Here is a 23,090-nt window from a genome sequence, read left to right as displayed (position 1 = left end):
AACACCAAGTAAGTGCGAAGAATGTAGGGCTTAACAAGCAAGGATACGTATGAGCCCTGAGGTACGGCTACATCCCGCATGTGAAGCAAAACATACAAAGACTTGCAGAAACACTGAGTATGTGTCAGAAATATAAACCAAGATGAAAGTACAGGTATAAAATTCAGACACAACCAATAACGTGAGGCAGAACCTGCAAAAATATGGGTAAAAGCTGAGATACTGACTCGTATGTGAGACAGAACATGCAAATACATATAGAAACTGAGATCTTGCCAGAAATGTAAGCCACTACAAGAAAAGGACATGTATAAACATTGAGATACTGTCACAGAAGTAAAGTATGTCGTACAAGATGTGTGTACTATGCACGTAAAGAAGAACATGCAAGGACATTTACACAAGTATGCGGTCATGGTATAAAATATAAAAAGTTATGTAGAAATACTGGCATACTGCCATGTTAACATTATAGAACATGCAAGGACAATAAAAACCTCAATATCTTAACCCACCAAACGTAAAGCATACCAAACAACAACATATATGAGCACTGAAGTACTACCAAAGGTCTAAGGCACAGCATGCCAGAATAAGGATAAAAACGGATATGCTGCACATAAAATAGGGCATAGCAAGAAAGAATGTATAATGAGCATTGAGGTACTGACCCGAGGCAGAACTTACAAGGACATGTATGAACCACCAATAATGTAAGGCACAACATGAAAGGGCATGTATAAACACTGAAATACTGTCAGAACGCAAGACAATATGAAAGAACGTGTATTCACATTCAGATACAACCACCAATGTGAGGCTGGACATGCACGGACATGTATAAACATTCAGAGACACCCAATAGCGTGAGGCAGCACATGCAAGGGCATGCATGAACACTGAACTACTGCCACAAATGTAAAGCACATCATACATGGACATGTATGAAGAGATACTGGTGTGCATGGAGGCAGAACATGCAAGGGATTGCCACACATATAAAGTACAGCACAGAAGGGCAAATACAAATATTGACATACTGCCAGGGTGGTAAGCTAGAAACCATTATATACTAGCAAAAACGTAAAGCAAACCATACAAGGAAATATCTGACCACTTAGTTATTGCCAGAGATGTAAAGTCTGCTGGCAGTTCAGGATAGACTGTTCCCAAGAGGAGCTGGGTCGGTACTGATTTGCATAAGGCAGGCCTCTGTCTAGAGTGGCAAGTGGGTGTTAATGCTCCAATCAATTGAAAGATTATTGCAAGCATTCCATCCATAACCATGTTGTTTGTTACAATACATACAAGGCATAGCATGCGCGACTGCCCTGCTGAATATATCTACATAAAGAATAAGGAGGTACAAGAATATCGAGAACAGAATATCGAGGGCCAAAATATGGGAAAGATAAGTGCATATAGGGAACTATAGATTAATTATGCCTAACTTGAGATATAGGTACCTCGTAGGTACATATACGTGGAGATAGGTATAGAAAATCAAGATGTACCTGTTGATATTCTTTTCGATTTTTTTTATCCTATAGATTCAGTAACCTCGGTATACTGACTGATATTTAACATGCACACACACCGCATGTGAGAATTTGTCGAAATACTGAACGGTGAAGGAAACTGAATTTTAACAGTAAACCGTTCTAAGATTCGATTTGAAATAATAAATGTTCTGTAGCATCAAACAATATAGAAGGCTGAACTTAATGTGGGATGTAAATTACTAAAATGTAAGAGCCGGGGCTATCCACGCAGTACAGGCTAATCCAGAATACACTGATCATATGCCATAAAGGAGATGCAGGTAGGTATATGAAATGTCAAACTTGTGCGGTAAAAGTACAGGGACTCAGGTCACCGACTGACAGAACCTTGAGAGGACCAGACTCAGGGCGTTAAGTGGGTAGGGTCCCGCCGCTGCCCATCACTGGCAGTTCTAAAAAGCAGGTGCTGAGACGGGTCCCATTCAGGCCCTCCATTTTTGCCCTCACCCTCAGGGTGCCAAAAGAAAATCTGAACTCTGCAGCAGTACCACCCTCCGCTGCCTTTGAAGCAACTCCAAAGAGACTCGTTAAAAGTGATTTCAGTGTAATCATTTCAGAACTGAAACATTTTCAATAGTATATACACAACAAAGTCATAGTTGTTGCTTATTTATCTTATGCAACTAACAACCATTGACAAAGCCAGTAATCCTGGTTTGATGTAGGTATCATGTTTCTTGCTGTATCATATGTCTGGTTGCAATGACAAACAGCAAGTTACCAGTCCTGTGGTGGCACATTATGCTGAGCAGAGATGCTTAGTTTACTGCTTTTAAGGCACCCCCTCAATTACATTGACCACGCCCATTTGAGAGAATGTTTTTTTCATCCCACTTGAAGCTCTGTCCAGGCTTCCATCTCCATGGGGGATAGCAGGTCTGTTAACAGAAGGACGCTTGAACCGGCGGTTGCAGAGCATCCCCCCGGTGGCCCATCACACCACCAGGCCACCCCATCCATTAAAGGTGACGGCACAATGCACAGTGGTGCAGAGTGTACGTAACGTGCTAGCGCGCGAGAGCTGCAGGCAGGGCACCTGCTTCCACAGCTGGCTGGTCACACACAATCCATCACAAGCCCAATTGCACCGACTCCCACAGTGAGCAAACAGAGCCCCCACCCACGCAGGTGCCTTTGTCTGCAGATCCTTTCTTCACCTTGAGGAGCCAAGAAGTAAATAACAAAAGGGTACGGCCCCTCACTGCTTCATCTGCTGCGTCAGTGTCAAGTGTCAAGGGAGAGATGTAAGGGGCAAGGTTAGTCAATAGAGAGCATTCTCCCTCTGACCCGGAAAACACAAGAAAGAAAAGGTAGCAGGTCCTGGGGACTCAGTGAGCTAATGCATTCACAGCAGGGGTGTTTGTTTGACATGATGGTCACAGGTTTGAATCCTAGCAAGGCCTCTCACACCACCCTCCTGTAGTCTCTAAATGGAGCACCACCGAGTTGGGGGTAACAATAAATATCAGTTATCTGTCCACAGCGTCAAGAGATGCTTCTTCGTAAATGTGCACTACAATTAACAGAGTGCTGCCATCACCCTACAAGAGATAATGGAAAAACACGCCTGTTACCTGTCCAAGGGAATGCAAAGTGCACCTCTACTAAGTGGGCTTATGGCAAGTGACGACACCTTCAATTAGCAGTGCGCATGCTTGGAACTGTAGGCCAGTGCACAATTCTGCAAAAACTAGAACTGCAAGTTTTACAAGCAGCAGGGAAAGCGCTTGCTTTCACTTCCGCTTGAAAAAAACCCAAAGAAGCCCGCGAGTGGTGCACGCGCGCACGCGCCACTGCGAGCCATGGCCTATTGGTATCTAATACGCGCACCAAGCGCGTAATAGACACCAATAGGCCATGGGCGGAGCAATGCGCCCGCCTTTGGCCAATTGCGTGCAGTCTTTTATAAAAAGACGCACGCAAAGGCCAATCGCGTAGCACAAAAGGAATCGAACACGACAAGCGTGTGCAATTCCTAGGTCAGCTTAGATTCCCCGTTTTTCACCTACTAAATGTCTCGCGCTGCGCGAGCACTGCTGCGCAGTGCACCGCTAGGCGCGAGACCTAAAAACGGGGGAACAGACTGCTGAACCATAGTGGGTATGTTTATTGTAAGGAAAGACTATCTGAACCCAGGTGTCATTGGAGGTGTGTGCAATTTACTCAACCCATTGCACAGGCAGAGCAGTTACTCTTGGTGACACTGCTTTAAGAACCACAGACCATAACCACTCTGCCTCTGCAATGGAGATTGAAGTTAGAGAACGAATTAATGAAACTAACGATATTGCATCCTCCAATGAACCCTGTGGTGCAGTTTTAAGGGAGGTATTCCAACTCATTCCCCCACATGTTGCAAGTAGTATGCCCACCATACCTAATTTGCGAAGAATTATTCAACGTCAAAAACAGACAAGTAACCCACAAAGAGTAACACCGTAAACTTACTCCGACATAATTCTTCCATCTAAACTCTGTTACTGTTTCTAATGACCCTTACCTTTTGCATGACAACCAAAACCCTCAAAAGAGAATACTAATCTTTAGCACACCCCATAATCTAGTAAGGTTAGAAAACAGTGATATTTGGATGATGGATGGAACATTTAAAAGCACGCCCCATCCATTCACCCAAATATACACTATTCACGCATACATTAACAATACAGTAGTTTCCTTAGTTTACAGTTTACTCCGTGATGAACAATCCTCAACATACACTGAATTGTCAATGATAAATTCTAAAACAAACAACAAAAGTCTGAGAAAAGTAATAGTTGACAATAACCAAAACATACCCAAATACCAGGATGTTTCTTTCACTTTTCTCTGGCATATTGGCAAAAACTTCAAAAAACATCTTTAATTGAGGATTATATATCAGATAGCAAACTACAGTTTGAACTAAAAAAAAATAACTGCCCTTTGCTTTGTTCCTCCCGACACTGTAGACGAGTACTACACTTCAATTACAGAACCAGACTATTTTACAACAAATGAAGAAAAATGGGCACCTATACTAAATTATTTTGAAGACACATGGATTGGCCATCTAAGCAAGTCGGGTCACAGGAGGAGACCACGTTTCCATGTGGAGTGGTGGAACTGTTACTCGACCTGCTTAGAGGGAGGAGCAAAAACAAACAATGCCATAGAGGGATGGCACAACTCCTTCAACAAATCAATTGGCAAACCTCATCCTAATTTCCATAATTTTTGGGGACATTTTGAAGCAGGAGCAAAGTTTCCTAGAAATGAGAATGTCACAATCATTAACAGTTAGTCTGAACCCACGTATTTCTACCAGAACTAAGGAAATGTCTGAAAGACTATTGGGGGTAATTGAACAGTTTACGTCGACAGTGGCTTCAGACTACCTTGATAATCTTGCACACATCCTACACTTCTAACACACACAACATTTTTACTTCTCTGTTTTGCCCTAAAACTACTACTAATTCAACTGATTATTTCTAAACTTTTTTAAATGAATATTAAAAGTCGGGTCTCCTTACCTTCAGAAGTTTTCTTTCTTCAACTCTTGGACTTACATTCCATCCATTACTTCACCAAGAGTCCTTTATTTTTTGAAAAGTCCATAGTAAATAAAGAATCCATTTGAAAAATCCATAAACCGATAAAAAATATATTAATATGCACACTAAAAACAGTGCATATCTAAAAAAAAAAAAACGCACCCAATAAAAACATCCCGAAAAATATATTGTTAAAAACACGCAACAAATTCCAACGTCGCAATCCAATTCTGATCGAAAGACAATGCCATGTCGTTAGCAGTAGAGATCTAAAATGAAGAGACCCAAGAAAAAAATATATATATATATTTTCAGGTTTTTATCTTGAAAAACCCAACAAATTCCAATGATTCAATCCATCTGGCCCAAAAATACTGTTTCAAAATAATGATGAGCACATCCAAAATCTATAACTTGAAATCACATTGTAAAACCATCTAACCGCGACGATGATAAAAATATCTATTTTTTTTTAAAGTGTGTCGCTAAACTACATCATTTGTTTGTTGTAACGCTAAACTAAAAAAAGCACACCTTTCAAAACACTTTTGTTTCATGAAGTGTTTAATATATATCATATCATTAACCACTTTATGAAACAAATAGTTTGTGAAAAAAAAAGACCCGACGTGGGCCTACTACTGCAACATGTAATGGCGGAAATTAGTTGGTAAACACACATCAAAAACCTAAAACACATTTACTACATATATCTACCTCCCTCGTCTCTCCTTACAATAAACATTACCACTACACTATATATTTTAATAATGTAAATTAGTCTTACCTTAACGCAGCTCTCCCTTGCTTCTGTTCTCTCCAGCAACGATCTCCGTAATGATGAAAGTTACGTTGACGAGTCGACGTCATTTCTTTTGGTAAAGATAAAAAAGAACATTTTCTCTCATTGAAAACAGTAGAAAAGTGAGACATTTTTTCAAAAATGTATTATAAAATGTTATTGTACATAGTAAAATACAAAAATATTTTTATAAAATATGTATATGTTTACTATGTTTTCTTAATTTATTTCAATAATTAAAAATATGTAAATTTATTAATAAGAAATTGTTATCAATACATTATATATCTTGTATTTGTTTATACATGTTTACTTATGTCCCAAAAAATGTAAAAATGCTAAATAATTTTTGGGGAATTTACAAATTTAAATGTATATATTTTATATTTTTTAAACATTAATAAATATTAATTTACATCTACTTAACATTAGATTTTATTTATAATTTGTCCCCATTAAAATCTTAACCATCATAATATTTAAACATCACAAAACGTATTTTTTCATTACTAATTATTTATATTTAGGATAATTTTAATATATAAATATTATTACCAGAGTACAACATTTTAAAATAACTTAATTACCTCATCCATTAGCAAAAAATAAATAATGACTTCGAAATTATTTTACGCATAACAAACAATTTCCATTACATATTAAATATGAAATAACATTAAATATGAAATATTAAATATAAACTTTTCAGTTAATTTTAAATTAAAATATGAATATTAATACCGGAGTATTAATTATTTTTAAAAACAAAATCAAAATAATATTTTCTAATACTTTTTACCTAATAAATATCAGCTTACAATTAATATTAATGCCTGAGTATCAATTAACCAAAACCTATACCTATTCCATTAAATAATATCGTTATTATCATAAATATTAACTAATTAATAACAAAATAAATACTGGAGTATTAAATGCTTTTTTTTTTTTTAATCGAAATAATATTTTCTATTAGTTTTTGCCTATTTAATAACAAGGTAGTATTAATATTCATACCAGAGTATTAATTTACCCAAAAATATACCTATTCCATAAAATAATTAATATGATCATAAATATTAACTATTTAATAACAATATTAAGACCTAAAAATTAATAATTAATAACAATAGTTGTATGTATTAATAATATTTGTTATATTATTAAACATACATTAACAAAAAATAAAACAAACACTTACCATACAATACTTACCAATGCGTTGTAAAATCATGCGATGCAAGTGTATCTGCGTTGTAATGGTTGCGTTGTACAGGCATTGCGTTGTAATGCCTGCGTTGTAAAGGATGTCTCCCACCAGATCCTGCAGCTGGAGGGGTCTTCGGAGTCTGCGACTGACCCCCTTGTTTATAGGCAGATTACAGCCAGGAAAACTGAATACCGGGATTTGGCACAGGAAGGGGCAACAAAACAAATGATGGCCACACTACATCCCTACATGAGACAGAGGATAATGCCAGCAAACTTCTTGCAAGGTTGAGCAGACGGGAACAAGAGAGTTGCTGGGTGCAAAGACTAACAAATCAAGCAGGTGATCCCTGGGACACCGATGCACAAAGTTGTGGAAGAGTTTGCCCGCTACTATGAGCAGTTTTACACGGCCCACACTCACCGGGATTTAGCCACTATTGCGAAGTTCCTGGCTGCCGTCCCAACTCCTGTGTTGGACGTGGAGGCGCGGAAGACACTAGATAGGGAATTAACACTGAGTGAGGTGGAGGCAGCCATCGGCAAATTAAGGCCAGGCAAAATACCAGGACTCAATGGCATTGCGGCCGAGTTTTACAAACTTTACGCCAGCTTGCTAGGGCCTCACCTGCTGAACATGTTTTGGGGGAAACAACCTTTACAATGGAGTCATTACAACGCACTACCTCTACAACGCAGTCATTACATCGCAACATCCTTTACATCACATGCCATTACAACGCATGTCACAACAACGCATGCCATTACAACGCATGCTATCACAACGCATAGTTTTTACCCCTACACTATCCAACACTTACCATACTGTTGCACTCACTGGAGTGGGAATAGTAATTTTAACCCCTACACTATCCAACACTTACCCTACTGTTACCCCAAAAAGCATGCGATGTAATGGTAAGCGTTGTAAAGGCATCCGTTGTAAATGTTTGCGTTGTAACTTCATACATTCTGTTTTGGGAAGTAGGTGAATTGGGGGGGGGGGGAAGAGGAGGGGGGGGATCTCCCCTCTGATCTCCAAAGAGCAACCATTATAGTGCTCCTCAAGGAGGGAAAACCTAGGGAGCAGTGCGACTCATATCGCCCGATATCACTGCTCAACATCAAGACATCAGTCTGGATTCATGCCAGGTAGGTCAACACGGCTTCACCAGCGGCGTACACACAATAGGCTGACAACAGAGCAGACCCGACAGGCACTCTTTCAGATCCTTGGGGACTACAGGACTCCTTCTGGGTACAGGATTAATTGGGACAAGTCAGTGCTGTATTCTCCACATGGTAAAATACACCAACGGCTACTTCCAAAGGGGCTAGGAGTTGCAAACGACTGGGACAAATATTTGGGGATCTTTATAACACTGCAGAAGAAACTATGAATCAGCTGCAATCTCAAGCAGGTGATATTGAAATTTCAGGCTGATGAGGGGGCTTCCCCCTCTCTGAAGGGGCAGACGGCCCTCTTCAAAATGATCACACATCCCAAACTACAGTATGTGCTGCAGAATACATGCAATCTGTTCCCACAGGCGGCGTACACCAGGATAAATGGGGAAGTGATGCTTCTGCTATGGGATCGGGACACCCTAGAGAGTCGCATCGAACACTGCAGCACTACCCATATAACGGGGCCTCGCTCCCCTAGATATTGAGGGATTCCACAGGCTGCTCACCTGATGAATATTAATGACTTAATCTTTGCCCCCCAGGACCACTCGACCTTTAGTCTTCAGCGCACCATGTTAGAGCAGAGATCACACCCACACAAACTATGGTGGGGAGGGGGCAACGGTTGCCACCAGCAACACAGGTGGCCCTGGAGCAAGGACCTAAGCGCTCTTCATCATCATCAAGGAGTTTGCCCAACCCACCAGCGAATCGACTGACATCCCTCCCTCACGAGACCTCTGCGACAAACTCAGCACCTTCTTTCACCACAAAATCAAGAGCATCTACGACAACTTCGATTAAGACAACAAACACATGGAACCCCCACCAAAGACCCCCAACACCCTGAAGCCAACGATCGAAAGCAGGATAGACCTCACCACCTAAGACACACTGAAGACGATGAAGTCAATCCAATCCGGGCCCCAACGGACCCCTGCCCCCACCACATCTTCAACAGAACCGCCGACACCATCACACCCATGCTCCACCACACCATCAACCGCTCCCTGGCGACCGCCTAGTTCAACGATGACTGGAAACACGCCGAGGTCAACCCCCTCCTGAAGAAACCCTCGGCGGACCCCACCGACCTCAAAAACTACAGACCCATCTCCCTGCTCCCGTTCCCTGCGAAAGTTATCAAGAAAGCCATCAACGTTCACTGCCTCGGCGTATTGAACATGATGACCCCCTTTCCCTGTAGCATTCCTTTTCCATGTAATGATGTACCAATTCCCATCCTATGTCATGGCAGTGCACTGATGTGTGGATTCCTCTGTAATGTCTAAAATTGAACCGATGTATGTTTAAATAAAAAGATTTATAAAAGGAAAATAAAACGAGAGCCATCAACAGCCACATTCATCTAAGAGCACAACATCCTCGACTCCTCCCAATGTGGCTTCAAGAAAAAAACACAGTACGGAAACCGCCCCCTACTGGACAATAGAGAAACAGTAGCCCTCATCCTCCTCGACCTCTCAGCAGCATTCAACACCGTCTCCCACCGCACCCTATTACGCAGACTTCACAACGCAGGGATCCAGGACAAGGCCCTCAACTGGATCAGCTCCTTCCACTCCAGCAGAACGCAGCGGGTCTGACTTCCCCCTTTCCTCTCAGACCCTACGCCAACCACCTGCGGAGTCCCTCAGGGATCCTCCCTCAGCCCGACGCTCTTCAACGTCTACATGGCTCCACTCACCTCATCGTCAAAACCTATGGACTCAACATTGTGTCATACACAGACGACACCCAACTCATCCTCTCCCTATCCAATGAAACCAACACCGCCAGACACAACTTTCGAGAAAGCATGGAAGCCATCGCCAAATGGATGAAAAACAGCTGCCTGCAACTTAACACCAACAAGACGGAAGTACTCCTCATGGGCCCAAACCCCGACACCTGGAACGAAACATGGTGGCCCCCGCCCTCGGAAACCCGCCCACACCCACGGACCACGCACGCAACCTGGGAATCATCCTGGACTCCGAGCTCAAAATGGACTGCCTGATCAACTCAGTCTCAAACTCATGCCTTCACACCCTCCGCCTCCTACGTAGGACTTTCAAATGGATCCCCTTCGAGCACAAAAAGACCGTCACTCAGGCCCTCGTCACAAGCAGACTCGACAACGGCAACACACTCTACGTCGGAATAAACAAAAACCTCACACGCAAGCTACAGAACATCCAAAATGCTGCCGCAAGACTGGTCTTCAACCTGCCAAAACACTGCCACATCTCCCAGCACCTGCACACACTCCACTGGCTCCCCATCGAGGCAAGAGTCACCTTCAAGATGCTCACCCACGCACACAAGGCCCTCCACAACACCGGACCAGCATACCTTAACAGCCGACTCAAATTCCACGCACCCCAAAGGACCCTACGATCAACCCAGCTTGCCTACACTGTGGTCCCACGCACACAAAAAAAAACACAGATCGGGAGGCTGCTCCTTATTCTTCCTCGTAGCCAAAGCCTGAACACCCTTCCGCTCCACCTCAGACAGACAACATCACTTTCCATCTTCGTAAGAGACCTCAAAACCTGGCTCTTCGACGGACCCCCTCCTTGAAGGACCGGAACCTGCACCCCTCCCACCCCCAGCGCCTTGAGACCCTTACGGGTGAGTAGTCGCACTTAACAAACGTTTGATTGATTGATTGATTCCTACAAAGACGATCGGATGGGCTCCCAAAATTACCAGGGAAACGCCCATTTGAAAAGGAACATGGCTCAGTTAAGTGGGGAAAACTAAGGGGATTTGGGGCGTGGTACACAATTGGCATCGCTATTGTGGGGAATATCCTAGAGTGTCTGGCCGTGCTTTAAATGTGCGGTCTTGTTTTTTGTTTATGTTTGAGTGCTTCCACATTTGTGCAAAAAAAAAAAAAAGGAGTATGTGCTACTGGGCACTCCCTGTGAACTTTCGGGGACATTGGCATGTTGCTCATAACTATTATTTTGCTTTAGTTTATGCATAAACATAAAAACATATTTAATAAAGAAAAATAAAAAAAGACAGCTGTCTGCCCACGAGAAACTAAAGTATTAAGAAGCAAAAGTACTGGCAAATGTTGTCATACATTAAAACCATGAAATATAACAACACAACAAAGCACTGCTCTGGTTCTTCATTGGGTGGCATTCAGTGCATTCAGGTTCATGTATGGAAACAGGTGTATGCAATTTTCTATTCTTAAATTCATTTACAGAGAATGTGAAATGGTAACTTTGACACCAGTTTTCCTGACCTGTGCTCAGCAGACCTGGACTCTCCCTTCTGCCTGTGCTGAGTGGATTATAGCTCTCCGTCATGCCTCTGCTGAGCCGATCAATACGCTCCCTACGGTCTATGCTGTCTGGACCTATACAATCCCATCTGCCTCGGTTGAGGAGTTCTGGGCACTTCCTTCTGTCTGTACTTAGAAGACTTTTCAGACACTGGGAATCTTCTCTGCTTACAGTGAACCCATCCAACGTGGGCATGGTTACACCTATATAAAAAAAAAAGACAAACGTTTTAATTAAAATAAGATAGCATAAAAATGCACAGTGTATTAGTTTGCAGGTGGAATTTTCCCTCATTTATGAAACATTTTACGTTCAGCCGGAATACAAGCAAAGTACACATTTCTAAATATTTCCATTTTGTAAGATACAGCTGTCTAAATATATAGTTATAATTCCAATCTTGAATATTTTTGCACTTTTTTTTTTTTTTTGTAAAGTGTCTTTATTCACCTTGCAGTAGGGTCGGTGCTTTGGTTCTATGTACATGAAAAAGGACGGACACATCATAGTCTTGGATAGATTATCGGACATAAGGCAAGCATTAGTGTATAGTCAGCGGACACAAGTCTGCATCCAAATAGAAGGATAGAAGGTGCACAGCTTTGAATAGGCCACAGAGTAAAATTCTGAGCTGCGATGGTGAACACAGTAGCAGGTTGTAGGATCGAACTGGAGAGTTGAGGGGGTCAAAGTGGAAGAAGTGGGTTTTTGCGATCTCCTGAGTTGGGGAGTCAGTTTCTGTCTGAGATTCCGTGGTAGAGAACGCCACAGAGATGAATCTTAAACGGGGAAGGTCCTCCCCCACAATTCTTGCAGTGAGTCGGATACAAGCAACATGGTTCTGAGCTCTTTAGAACTTGAACAGCGATTTGTTGTGTAAGCCGAATACAAACTGTTACAATGATCAACTCTGGGGATAAACACAGAAAGGATTGAGGCAATTCCACTGCTCACAGGAGAGATCCCAATGATTAGGGCCAGGACTAGAAAAAAGTAGCATGCTTGTTTGACAGCCTCCGCCTCCTACGTAGGACTTTCAAATGGATCCCCCTCGAGGACAAAAAGACCGTCACTCAGGCCCTCGTCACAAGCAGACTTGACTACGGCAACGCACTCTACGTCGGAATAAACAAAAACCGCACACGCAAGCTACAGAACATCCAAAATGCTGCCGCAAGACTGGTCTTCAACCTGCCAAAACACTGCCACATCTCCCAGCACCTGCACACACTCCACTGGATCCCCATCGAGGCAAGAGTCACCTTCAAGATGCTCACCCACGCACACAAGGCCCTCCACAACACCGGACCAGCATACCTTAACAGCCGACTCAAATTCCACGCACCCCAAAGGACCCTACGATCAGCCCAGCTCGCCTACACTGTGGTCCCACGCACACAAAAAAAAAAAAACACAGATCGGGAGGCTGCTCCTTATCCTTCCTCGTAGCCACAGCCTGAACACCCTTCCGCTCCACCTCAGACAGACAACATCACTTTCCATCTTCGTAAGAGACCTCAAAACCTGGCTCTTCGATGGACCCCTCCTTGAAGGACCGGAACCTGCACCCCCCCACCCCCAGCGCCTTGAGACCCTTACGGGTGAGTAGTCGCACTTAACAAACGTTTGATTGATTGATTGATTCCTACAAAGACGATCAGATGGGCTCACAAAATTACCAGGGAAACGCCCATTTGAAAAGGAACATGGCTGAGTTAAGTGGGGAAAACTAAGGGGATTTGGGGCGTGGTACACAATTGGCATCGCTATTGTGGGGAATATCCTAGAGTGTCTGGCCGTGCTTTAAATGTGCGGTCTTGTTTTTTGTTTATGTTTGAGTGCTTCCACATTTGTGCAAAAAAAAGGAGTATGTGCTACTGGGCACTCCCTGTGAACTTTCGGGGACATTGGCATGTTGCTCATAACTATTATTTTGCTTTGGTTTATGCATAAACATAAAAACATATTTAATAAATAAAAATAAAAAAAGACAGCTGTCTGCCCACGAGAACCTAAACAATTTACAACGACTTCATGAGCTCCTCTATCAGCTCGAAGTGTTGCGGCCACGAGCAGGAAGTTATTACTAAAGACGGCCCCTGCCTCAGTAACTTTCCCCCTATCTCAGTGGAGGAAACGTGTAGGCTGATTACCTTAATAAAATCTGGATCACCTTTGGATCCATGTCCTCCATCAGTGTTTCATCGTGCGGCAGAGGCTATTGCAGGAGAGCTGTCCCCGCTAATCAATCAAATAATCGAGTCTGGTAGTTACCCTGCAAGTTGGAAGAGGGCAATAATTAGACCATTGTTAAAAAAACCTACTTTTGACCCTCACATCCTAAAGAACTACCGTCCGATTGCTGTACTTCCGATGGCAGCTAAGGTCATGGAGAGGGAGTTAAACCGGGTCCTAACAGAATATCTGGTCTCCCATGATCTGCTTGACTCCTCTCAGCACGGTTTCCGCGCTCAGCACTCCACGGAGTCCGCACTCCTGGTGGCAGCGGAGAAAATTTGTGGCATAGTGGATGGGGGTGGCAGGGCAGTTCTGGTGATGCTAGATCTGTCAGCTGCCTTCGATACTGTTAACCACACGGTGTTGAGGCAGAGGCTTCAGGAGATTGGTGTGCGAGGAACCGCTCTGTCCCTCCTTTCCTCTTTTTTAGAAGGCAGGGAGCAGAGTCTGCTATGGGATGGTCTGCAGTCTAATATTTTCCATCTACCCTGTGGGGTACCGCAGGGCTCTGCCTGATCACCAACGCTTTTTAACATCTACGTAGCCCCCCTGGCCAAGCTTATCAGGAAATATGGTTTTACCATAATATCCTATGCTGACGATTCCCAGCTCATAGTCTCGACTATGGAACAATCGAACGATGTGGCTTCCAATTGTCATAGCTGCCTATCTGAGATTATGAGCTGGATGCGGGAGAGCTTCCTGAAAATCAATACAGAGAAGACGGAGATCATAGAGTTTGGCCAGGGTAGCTCCGTGTGGAACGGATCCTGGTGGCCGGTGGAGGCGGGGGAGTGCCCTTGCCCTGTGTATAAAATCAGGAACCTGGGGGTGCTCTTTGATAGTCAGCTCAATTTCTCAGCACACGTCAGCAACCTTGCCTCATCATGTTCCTTCTTGATAAGGACGCTGCGGAAGATTTTTCCTTTTATCGAAGCTGACCTTCGCAAGACGGTGGTAGTGGCCCTCGTATTAGCGAGACTTGACTACTGTAACGCCTTGCTGCTAGGTATAAACAAGACCCAGATGAAGAGGTTGCAGACCTTGCAAAACTCTGCTGCAAGACTTCTGATAGATGTCCCCAGAGACCAATCTATCTCTGGTGGAATTAAAACACTGCACTGGCTCCCGATCCAGCAGCGCATAGAATTTAAGGCTATATGTTTAGTACATAAGGCTATATTTGGAGGAGGAGCCAAGGATGTTCAGCAGCTATTTATTCCTTATTCACCCGGCCGGGTCTTAAGGTCTACTACACAAAACCTCATCAAGATAAATCGTATGCGCAAAGTCAGATGGGGTGGCAGAGCCTTTTCTTTTCGTGACGCTGGCCTTTGGAATAAGCTGCCCTGTTCTATGAAATCAATAGGCAATCATCCAGCTTTCAGAAAACGGTTAAAAACATGGCTCTTTAATGAGACTTGCTGACGAAGATGACGTCTTTTCCCTCTCTTTCTACCAGCGCCAAAACGCTCCGGCATTCGCTGCGCTTTATAAATCATTATCCTATCCTATCCTATTAAGAAGCAAAAGTACTGGCAAATGTTGTCATACATTAAAACCATGAAATATAACACAACACAACACAACCTAGCCCTGCTCCGGTTCTTCATTGGGTGGCATTCAGTGCATTCAGGTTCATGTATGGAAACAGGTGTATGCAATTTTCTATTCTTAAATTCATTTACAGAGAATGTGAAATGGTAACTTTGACACCAGTTTTTCTGACCTGTGCTGAGCAGACCTGGACTCTCCCTTCTGTCTGTGCTGAGTGGATTATAGCTCTCCGTTATGCCTCTGCTGAGCCGATCAATACGCTCCCTACGGTCTATGCTGTCTGGACCTATACAATCCCATCTGCCTCGGTTGAGGAGCTCTGGGCACTTCCTTCTGTCTGTACTTAGAAGACTTTTCAGACACTGGGAATCTTCTCTGCTTACAGTGAGCCCATCCAACGTGGGCATGGTTACACCTATATAAAAAAAAAAGACAAACGTTTTAATTAAAATAAGATAGCATAAAAATGCACAGTGTATTAGTTTGCAGGTGGAATTTTCCCTCATTTATGAAACATTTTACGTTCAGCCGGAATACAAGCAAAGTACACATTTCTAAATATTTCCATTTTGTAAGATACAGTTGTCTAAATATATGGTTATAATTCCAATCTTGAATATTTTTGCACTTTTTTTTTTTTTTGTAGTAAAGTGTCTTTATTCACCTTGCAGTAGGGTCGGTGCTTTGGTTCTATGTACATGAAAAAGGACGGACACATCATAGTCTTGGATAGATTATCGGACATAAGGCAAGCATTAGTGTATAGTCAGCGGACACAAGTCTGCATCCAAATAGAAGGATAGAAGGTGCACAGCTTTGAATAGGCCCCAGAGTAAAATTCTGAGCTGCGATGGTGAACACAGTAGCAGGCTGTAGGATCGAACTGGAGAGTTGAGGGGGTCAAAGTGGAAGAAGTGGGTTTTTGCGATCTCCTGAGTTGGGGAGTCCGTTTCTGTCTGAGATTCCGTGGTAGAGAACGCCACAGAGATGAATCAAAAATTAGCTAGCATTCGCGCCAAGAATTTTCAATTCTATTAAGGACACGGAGGCGAGGATTATGCTTCTCTTTCTATTTATTGCTACTCACAGCAGCCAATGAAAACTTGTGTTATATGAAAAAACAACAACATTTCTCATGATGCATATGTCACATCACTTCCTGCAGGGCCCCATAAGAGCCAGCCACACCGGAACTAGTCCTCTTTCTTTGCTCCGAACAGAAGTCCAATAAGTATTAAAGTTCAACCAGTATTAAAGTTCAACAACAACAGCTTCCAACGTGGAAGAACACCAGACCAGCTGGGAAACACGGCACTCTGTACACCGGATCAATCCATCTTCTTGTCAGATCCTGAAAGAACAGAAATAAACAACCCGTAACTTCTGTCAAAACAGAGTATATACAACACGGGTGGGCAAAAATTACATGACAGTAATTTAACCGGGTGGGATAATCCTCGCCTCCGTGTCCTTAATAGAATTGAAAATTCTTGGCGCGAATGCTAGCTAATTTTTGATTCTATTACAGGACCGGAGGCTTCGTATTATGCTAGTTTAACGCTGATTAAAAACAACAGAGGATATATCACCCACCGGTTTATAATAAAATTGTTTAAACGTGGATTCAGACGACCAGTCTGCAGAATGCATGATATCTTGCACCGTACAACCCAGCATGAAAGTTTTAGAGGCCATGGCGCCTCGAACAGAATGTGCACCAAACACTTGGGTATCCACCCCAGCCTCCTGCATAACTTTTTATCCATCGGGCTATGGTAGCCGCAGTAACAGGTTTATACGGTTTTTGCAAAGCAATTAATAATTGTACCACACCATCAGGCCTGAGAGACCTGGTAAACTCTTCATAAGCCTTGAGGCATTGAACCACACAAAGTTTAGCATTATCTGGAAAAGCATGATAATCCACACTACGTGACATGGTTTTAGTTCTAGACGTAATATTAAACGAAACACCCTCAGGAGTAAATACTCTACCTGTAATATCGAGCGCTTTGACATCCGAGGAACGTCTGCAAGCCGCTAGGCAAAGTAACATGGCCAGTTTGGCCGACAACTGTTTCCTGGACAACATATGGTTATCCGGCCAACTATTGAAGAGGGACAGAACCAGCGAGACGTCCCACAAAGAGGAATACTTTGGTTTGGGTGGATTGGCCACTCTAATGCCCTTTAGGAGTTTACAGATTAAAGGATGCATCCCGACAGGCTTGCCCTCGATCTGAGAGTGGCCTGCCGAGATGGCGGAGCGGAAGTTATTAACCGAGCGGTAGGCTAGACCTTGCGACGCCTTCTCCGAATTATTTTTTACAATATAGGGTAATCCTGCCCCCACGGGATCCACATGTTGTCCCATGCACCAACGAACCCAGCCTCCCCAGGCTGACGAATATCGTTTCCTGGTAGAGGGGGCCCATGCTTGATTGATAAAGCTCGCAGCCTGGTCCGAAAATCCTGGCATTTGCCAACGCTGCCTGAAAGTCTCCAGGCCATCAGGGACAGGTGCCCCGATAAAACCATCGGGTGTGTCTCCCCCTGAGGGCCCTGGAGCATGGTCGAGGACCAGGGAATCCTCCTGGGGAAGTCGCAACTCGCCTCCATCAGCAACGGGAACCAAGGTTGCGACTTCCACAAGGGAGTCACCAGTATCACTTCTGCTCTCTGGCGCATCACCTGAGTGAACACTCGGGGAATGAGGATGAACGGTGGAAACGCGTAGTTCAACTGCTGAGTCCACTCCTGTGCCAAGGCATCTGTCGCCAGCGCCAGAGGGTCCGGCCTCCAGCTGAAAAACTGCGTAATTTGACGGTTCTGCCTGGAGGCAAAGAGGTCGATCTCGCAACGGCCCCAAACTTCCTGTAACCACTGAACCACTCGTGGGCAAAGTTGCCAGTCGCTGTAGTCCCGGAGGTGGCGAGAGTTCCAATCCGCCACCACATTGGACTGACCCGGAATGTACTCCGCTATCACCGATATCTGGTTGGACAGGCAATAGTGCCAAAAGGCTTTCGCTATCTCCACCAACATCGAGGACCTCGTGCCTCCCAATTTGTTGATGTACCGGACTGCTGATATGTTGTCCATCCGAAGAAGGATGCAACACGAGATCTGCCTGGGAGCCAACGTCCGGATCGCAAAGGATCCCGCGAGGAGCTCTAGACAATTTATGTGAAGATTTAACTCTTCTAGGGACCACCGTCCCCCTGTGGAAATATTTCCGCAGCGCGATCCCCAACCCCACCGCCTGGCGTCGGACTCTCTGACCACCTCTGGTAACGAGCCGAAGATTGCTCTGCCGTTCCATGCCTCGACGTGGGCCAACCACCATTGCATCTCCTCTCTCACCTCCTGGGAAAGAGGGACTACGTCTGTGTAAGAAAGGCCCTTCTGTAAGTGTTGGCTCTTTAGGCGTTGAAGGGCCCTGTAGTGCAGGGGCCCCGGGAATATCGCCTGAATGGATGACGCAAGGAGGCCCACTATTCGGGTAATCCCCCTGAGCGAGACCATCTGTTTGGACAGGAACGAGCGTAGCTCCTTCTTGTTATCCCGTAGCTTGGAGCTCGGAAGGCAGAGTTGGGCCGTCTGAGAATTTATGACGAACCCCAGAAAGTCTATCGTCTGCGCGGGAGAGAGGACCGATTTCGGTTCGTTGATCACGAACCCCAGATTCTGCAAAATATGAATGGTCATGCGCAGATGTCGAGCCACTAGCTCCGGAGATTGCGCCATAATGAGCATGTCGTCCAAGTAGACAATCATGCGAACCCCTTGTTCTCTGAGGTAGGCCACGACCGGTTTCAGCACCTTGGTGAAGCACCACGGTGCTGAGGAAAGTCCAAAAGGAAGGACCAAATACTCGTACCACCCGTTCCGCCATTGAAACTGAAGGAATCTGCGGTGGGGACGATATATGGGAACTGACAGATAAGCGTCCTTCAGGTCCAGACGGACCAACCAGTCCCCCTGTTTCAGTAAATCCGCCAACAGATGGATGCCCTCCATCTTGAAATGTTTGTAAGTTAGAAAGTGGTTGAAGTCCTTCAAATTGAGTACCAACCTGTAACCGCCGCCTTTCTTCTGTACCAGAAAAATATTGCTGCAGAAACCGCGAGGGCCCTCTTTGCAAGGAGCTATCGCGTGTTTCTGCAGCAATCCGTCTATTTCTGAATCTATAAAATCGCACTCGAGTTGGGAAAAAGAAAGCTGCCTGGGGCGCTGTACCTGACGGGGTGTCTGAAAAAACTCTAGATGGAACCCCTGAACTGTCTGTAGTACCCAAGCGTCTTGTGATATCTGAGCCCAATTGTGAAAGAAATACCGAATACGCCCCCCCAAGGGAAGAGGAAGTAAATCTGGAGCGCTCACCTGAGGAATCGGCGGCTTGGAATCCTCCACGGTAGGAGCCTTTGTTAAAGCGCCGCTTGTTGAAGCGCTGTCTGGTGGGGTAGAAAGGGCCACCACGGGTGGAGTCCCAGTCACCTCTGCCTCGTCCGAAATCTCCTCGCTGGGGACCTTGGGAGTGCTGACGGCCAAACGAGCGTCCCCGCCCTCGTCCGGCCCTATTGAAAACACCGGCGTGAAAAACGCGCTTGATCCCGGCTTGAGCCTTGTCCAGGGTAGTGAACGTGCCCACGTACTTCGCAACGTCCTTTACAAACCGGTCACCAAAAAGGTTACCATCCGCCAATGGCCCAGGTTCCGACGCAGCCAGCTCTGTAAGGTTGGCATCCATCCGCATGAATATCGATTTCCTGCGCTCCGTAGATATCGCGCAGTTGGCATTCCCTAGCAAGCAGATAGCCCGTTGGGTCCAGCCTGCTAAAACGTGGGAGTCAATCGTGCTCCCTGATTCCTGTGCCTCCAGGGCCATCTCCAAAATTTTTGCCAAGGGCCCGACCACGTCCAGGATCTTGTCTTGGCAACCCCGCCAAGCACGATCAATCCCTTTCTTGGGATCTTTGGCGAACTTTCTCAAAAAAGTAAGCATGCTGGGGTCAATGTCCGGCGTCTCCGCCACTTTGTCTGAGAGGTCCGGCCTCGGGCATTCTGACCGTAGCCTGTTGCGCACCTCCTTATCAAACCCCTTGCGTAAGTTCTCGTGCAAGTACGCAGCCACCTCCGGAGCCGGTAACCAGTCCGATGATCTGGGGTGCACAATATCTGCGGGGTTGAAATTAAAGGGGGTAGGTGCCGGCGGGGAAGGCTCCGCATGCTTAGTCTTCTTGGACTTCTTTTTAGGAGGGGAGTCATCCGGGGTGTCAGAAGAGGTGGACGTAGACTCTGTGTCAGTGTCCTTCACCCTCTCACGCGCTCTAATCGGGCGCGGAAGCGCCACGTAGGACTCCGAATGGGGCCACGACTTATCCTGGGAGTCTCCTGACGTCCCCTCCGTGTGCCTAGGGAAGCCATGCCTTTTTGCAAACCTCTCCAGCTGCTTAGTGATGGGCTTCAAGGCCGTCGCCAGAGCTTGTTGTACAGTTCCAGGAACTGCTTTTTCTAGGGCCTTGTTGACCGACTCCTGGACAGAAGCATCCAGGGCCTCAACAATATTTTCTTCAAGGGCAGGTCCTCCTACCTCCTCCTCATACAAGGTATCATCCTCCTCATAATGCACCCACGTATCCATAGTGGAACCACACTTGTAGCGGTACTTGCTCATAAGGCAAGCGCAAAGAGGAAATCCAAGGGGGGAGCCAACCCACAGCACAGCAGCACCGGTACCTAGCTCCTCAGCAGCAGCTGTAGAACCATTATTACAGCCCACAGGGCGTAGTGGAGCCAAGAGCAAAAATCAAATACAAGGGAGGTGTGCTCCTCCAGGCCCAGGTCGTTTTTGCAGCCAGCCAGGCGTCAGCAGTGCTCTTCGAGTAAAACTACAGCCCAAATGCCTAAAAAACGAAACTAATCGGGTCGTTTCGATGTGCGTAGCCCAAATCCTACTAAAACTACCAGATTGGGCTACGCACGTGGAAACACGGACGAAACTAAAACTACCCGGCTCCTGGCGTCAGCGGCATTCGAGGGAAGCCCAGCGCCCATAATCCATAAATTTTGAACCCGCCGAAGGCGGGACGGTACCTGGTGCTGCAGAGGTTAAAGCGCAACGCGCTAGCTGGGGCATGCGAAGCGGCCGAGCGCCGCGTTTGATTTATGCAAATCGTAATAACATGCGCTCTCGCGCCTCGGCCCGCTCGCCGTCAACAATGCCTCAGATCCTACCGCGCTCCTCCGCGGTGACCACCAAGCGCCGCAGCGCGATTCAGAACCCCATCAACCCGAAGGTTGCAAATAAATCAGGGCGCTCTCGCCGGGAACATAAACAATAACGTAGCCTAAGCGGCTGACACAAACATTAGCTGTCGCTAGCAAGAAAATCACATATCTATGATTAAATCATTCACAATCGAATCTAATTTCCATAAAAATCGGAGCTTTCAACTTAACTGTCTGCGTGAGCAGCAAAGAAAGAGGACTAGTTCCGGTGTGGCTGGCTCTTATGGGGCCCTGCAGGAAGTGATGTGACATATGCATCATGAGAAATGTTGTTGTTTTTTCATATAACACAAGTTTTCATTGGCTGCTGTGAGTAGCAATAAATAGAAAGAGAAGCATAATACGAAGCCTCCGGTCCTGTAATAGAATCTTAAACGCGGAAGGTCCTCCCCCACAATTCTTGCAGTGAGTCGGATACAAGCAACGTGGTTCTGAGCTCTTTAGAACTTGAACAGCGATTTGTTGTGTAAGCCGGATACAAACTGTTACAATGATCAACTCTGGGGATAAACACAGCAAGGATTGAGGCAATTCCACTGCTCACAGGAGAGATCCCAATGATTAGGGCCAGAACTAGAAAAAAGTAGGATGCTTGTTTGACAGACACGGGAGCAGGATTTCAGTTATATCACCATTCACGCACCGAGTACTTCAAGGGGACAAAAGAATACTCATTCAATAACACCAACACTAAACCCTCAACTGACTGGCCATAAAGGAAGAGCTAACACTTGCATACCTCTGCTGGCAGTCTGATGCTATAGTAGATGTAAGCAATATCACAATAAGAGCATACTTGGATTCAAGAGCTATAACAGTGAGCTTATTATTAACGACAAACAAGAACTGTTCGTAACTCATTTCCAGAACACACATCATTGTTCATCACCCAGCTGTTTTTAACAGAAACACTAGACTATCAATCCGCTCTTTCATGGCTTTCAGGATGGCCAGTCCACACAAGCATATTTCCTCACCCAAGAAAATAGCTGCAATCTATACTTTATTTCGAACAAAAGGTTAACGTTGCTGTTTACATCGCAGATGAGTCAACTGCGTGACATTCGTCTAAATGATGTCGGTGGAGTAGAAGTACTACTTTACCGTGGTCTGGCGTCCTAGCTGGCCATCAGCTCCAGCCGCAAAGTATCCCACTCATTGTGGGAGATGCCTTATCAGTTTGTATTTGTTGAGCCTCAAGGAATGCCACTACAGCCGACTGTCGCAGAATTACATACACCTACTTTCCATTTGCAGCTGGGGAGTCAGTTTGCCTTCCAGTGAATTGTGATACTCCTTTTGGCAATCATTGCCAGGTCTCCAAATCTTCACAGTTGTTTCATTCCTAGTTCTGTGCACATGCCCTCGACACAGCACAGGGGACACCTTCATTCCAGACCCA

The 23,090-nt window shown here is 45.1% G+C and overlaps 1 protein-coding gene across 2 annotated transcripts in view; it reads right to left on the bottom strand.

The window, feature by feature from the left end:
- LOC146800034 (uncharacterized) overlaps positions 1-23,090 on the bottom strand; it is a 153,937-nt gene that overhangs the window by 109,324 nt on the left and 21,523 nt on the right. For both annotated transcript variants that reach the window (XM_085620937.1, XM_085620935.1), the window contains exons 4-5: positions 15,570-15,812; positions 11,563-11,805 (exon numbers count right to left, since the gene is read on the bottom strand). In XM_085620937.1, the coding sequence (XP_085477063.1) occupies positions 11,563-11,805; positions 15,570-15,812 (486 nt within the window). The remainder of the gene's footprint in view (positions 1-11,562; positions 11,806-15,569; positions 15,813-23,090) is intronic.

This window comes from Triturus cristatus, chromosome 8, assembly GCF_964204655.1.
Source record: "Triturus cristatus chromosome 8, aTriCri1.1, whole genome shotgun sequence".
Taxonomy (NCBI): Eukaryota; Metazoa; Chordata; class Amphibia; order Caudata; family Salamandridae; genus Triturus; species Triturus cristatus.
The sequence above is the reverse complement of the archived record's forward strand: the minus strand, read 5'-3'. Positions and strand labels throughout refer to the sequence as shown.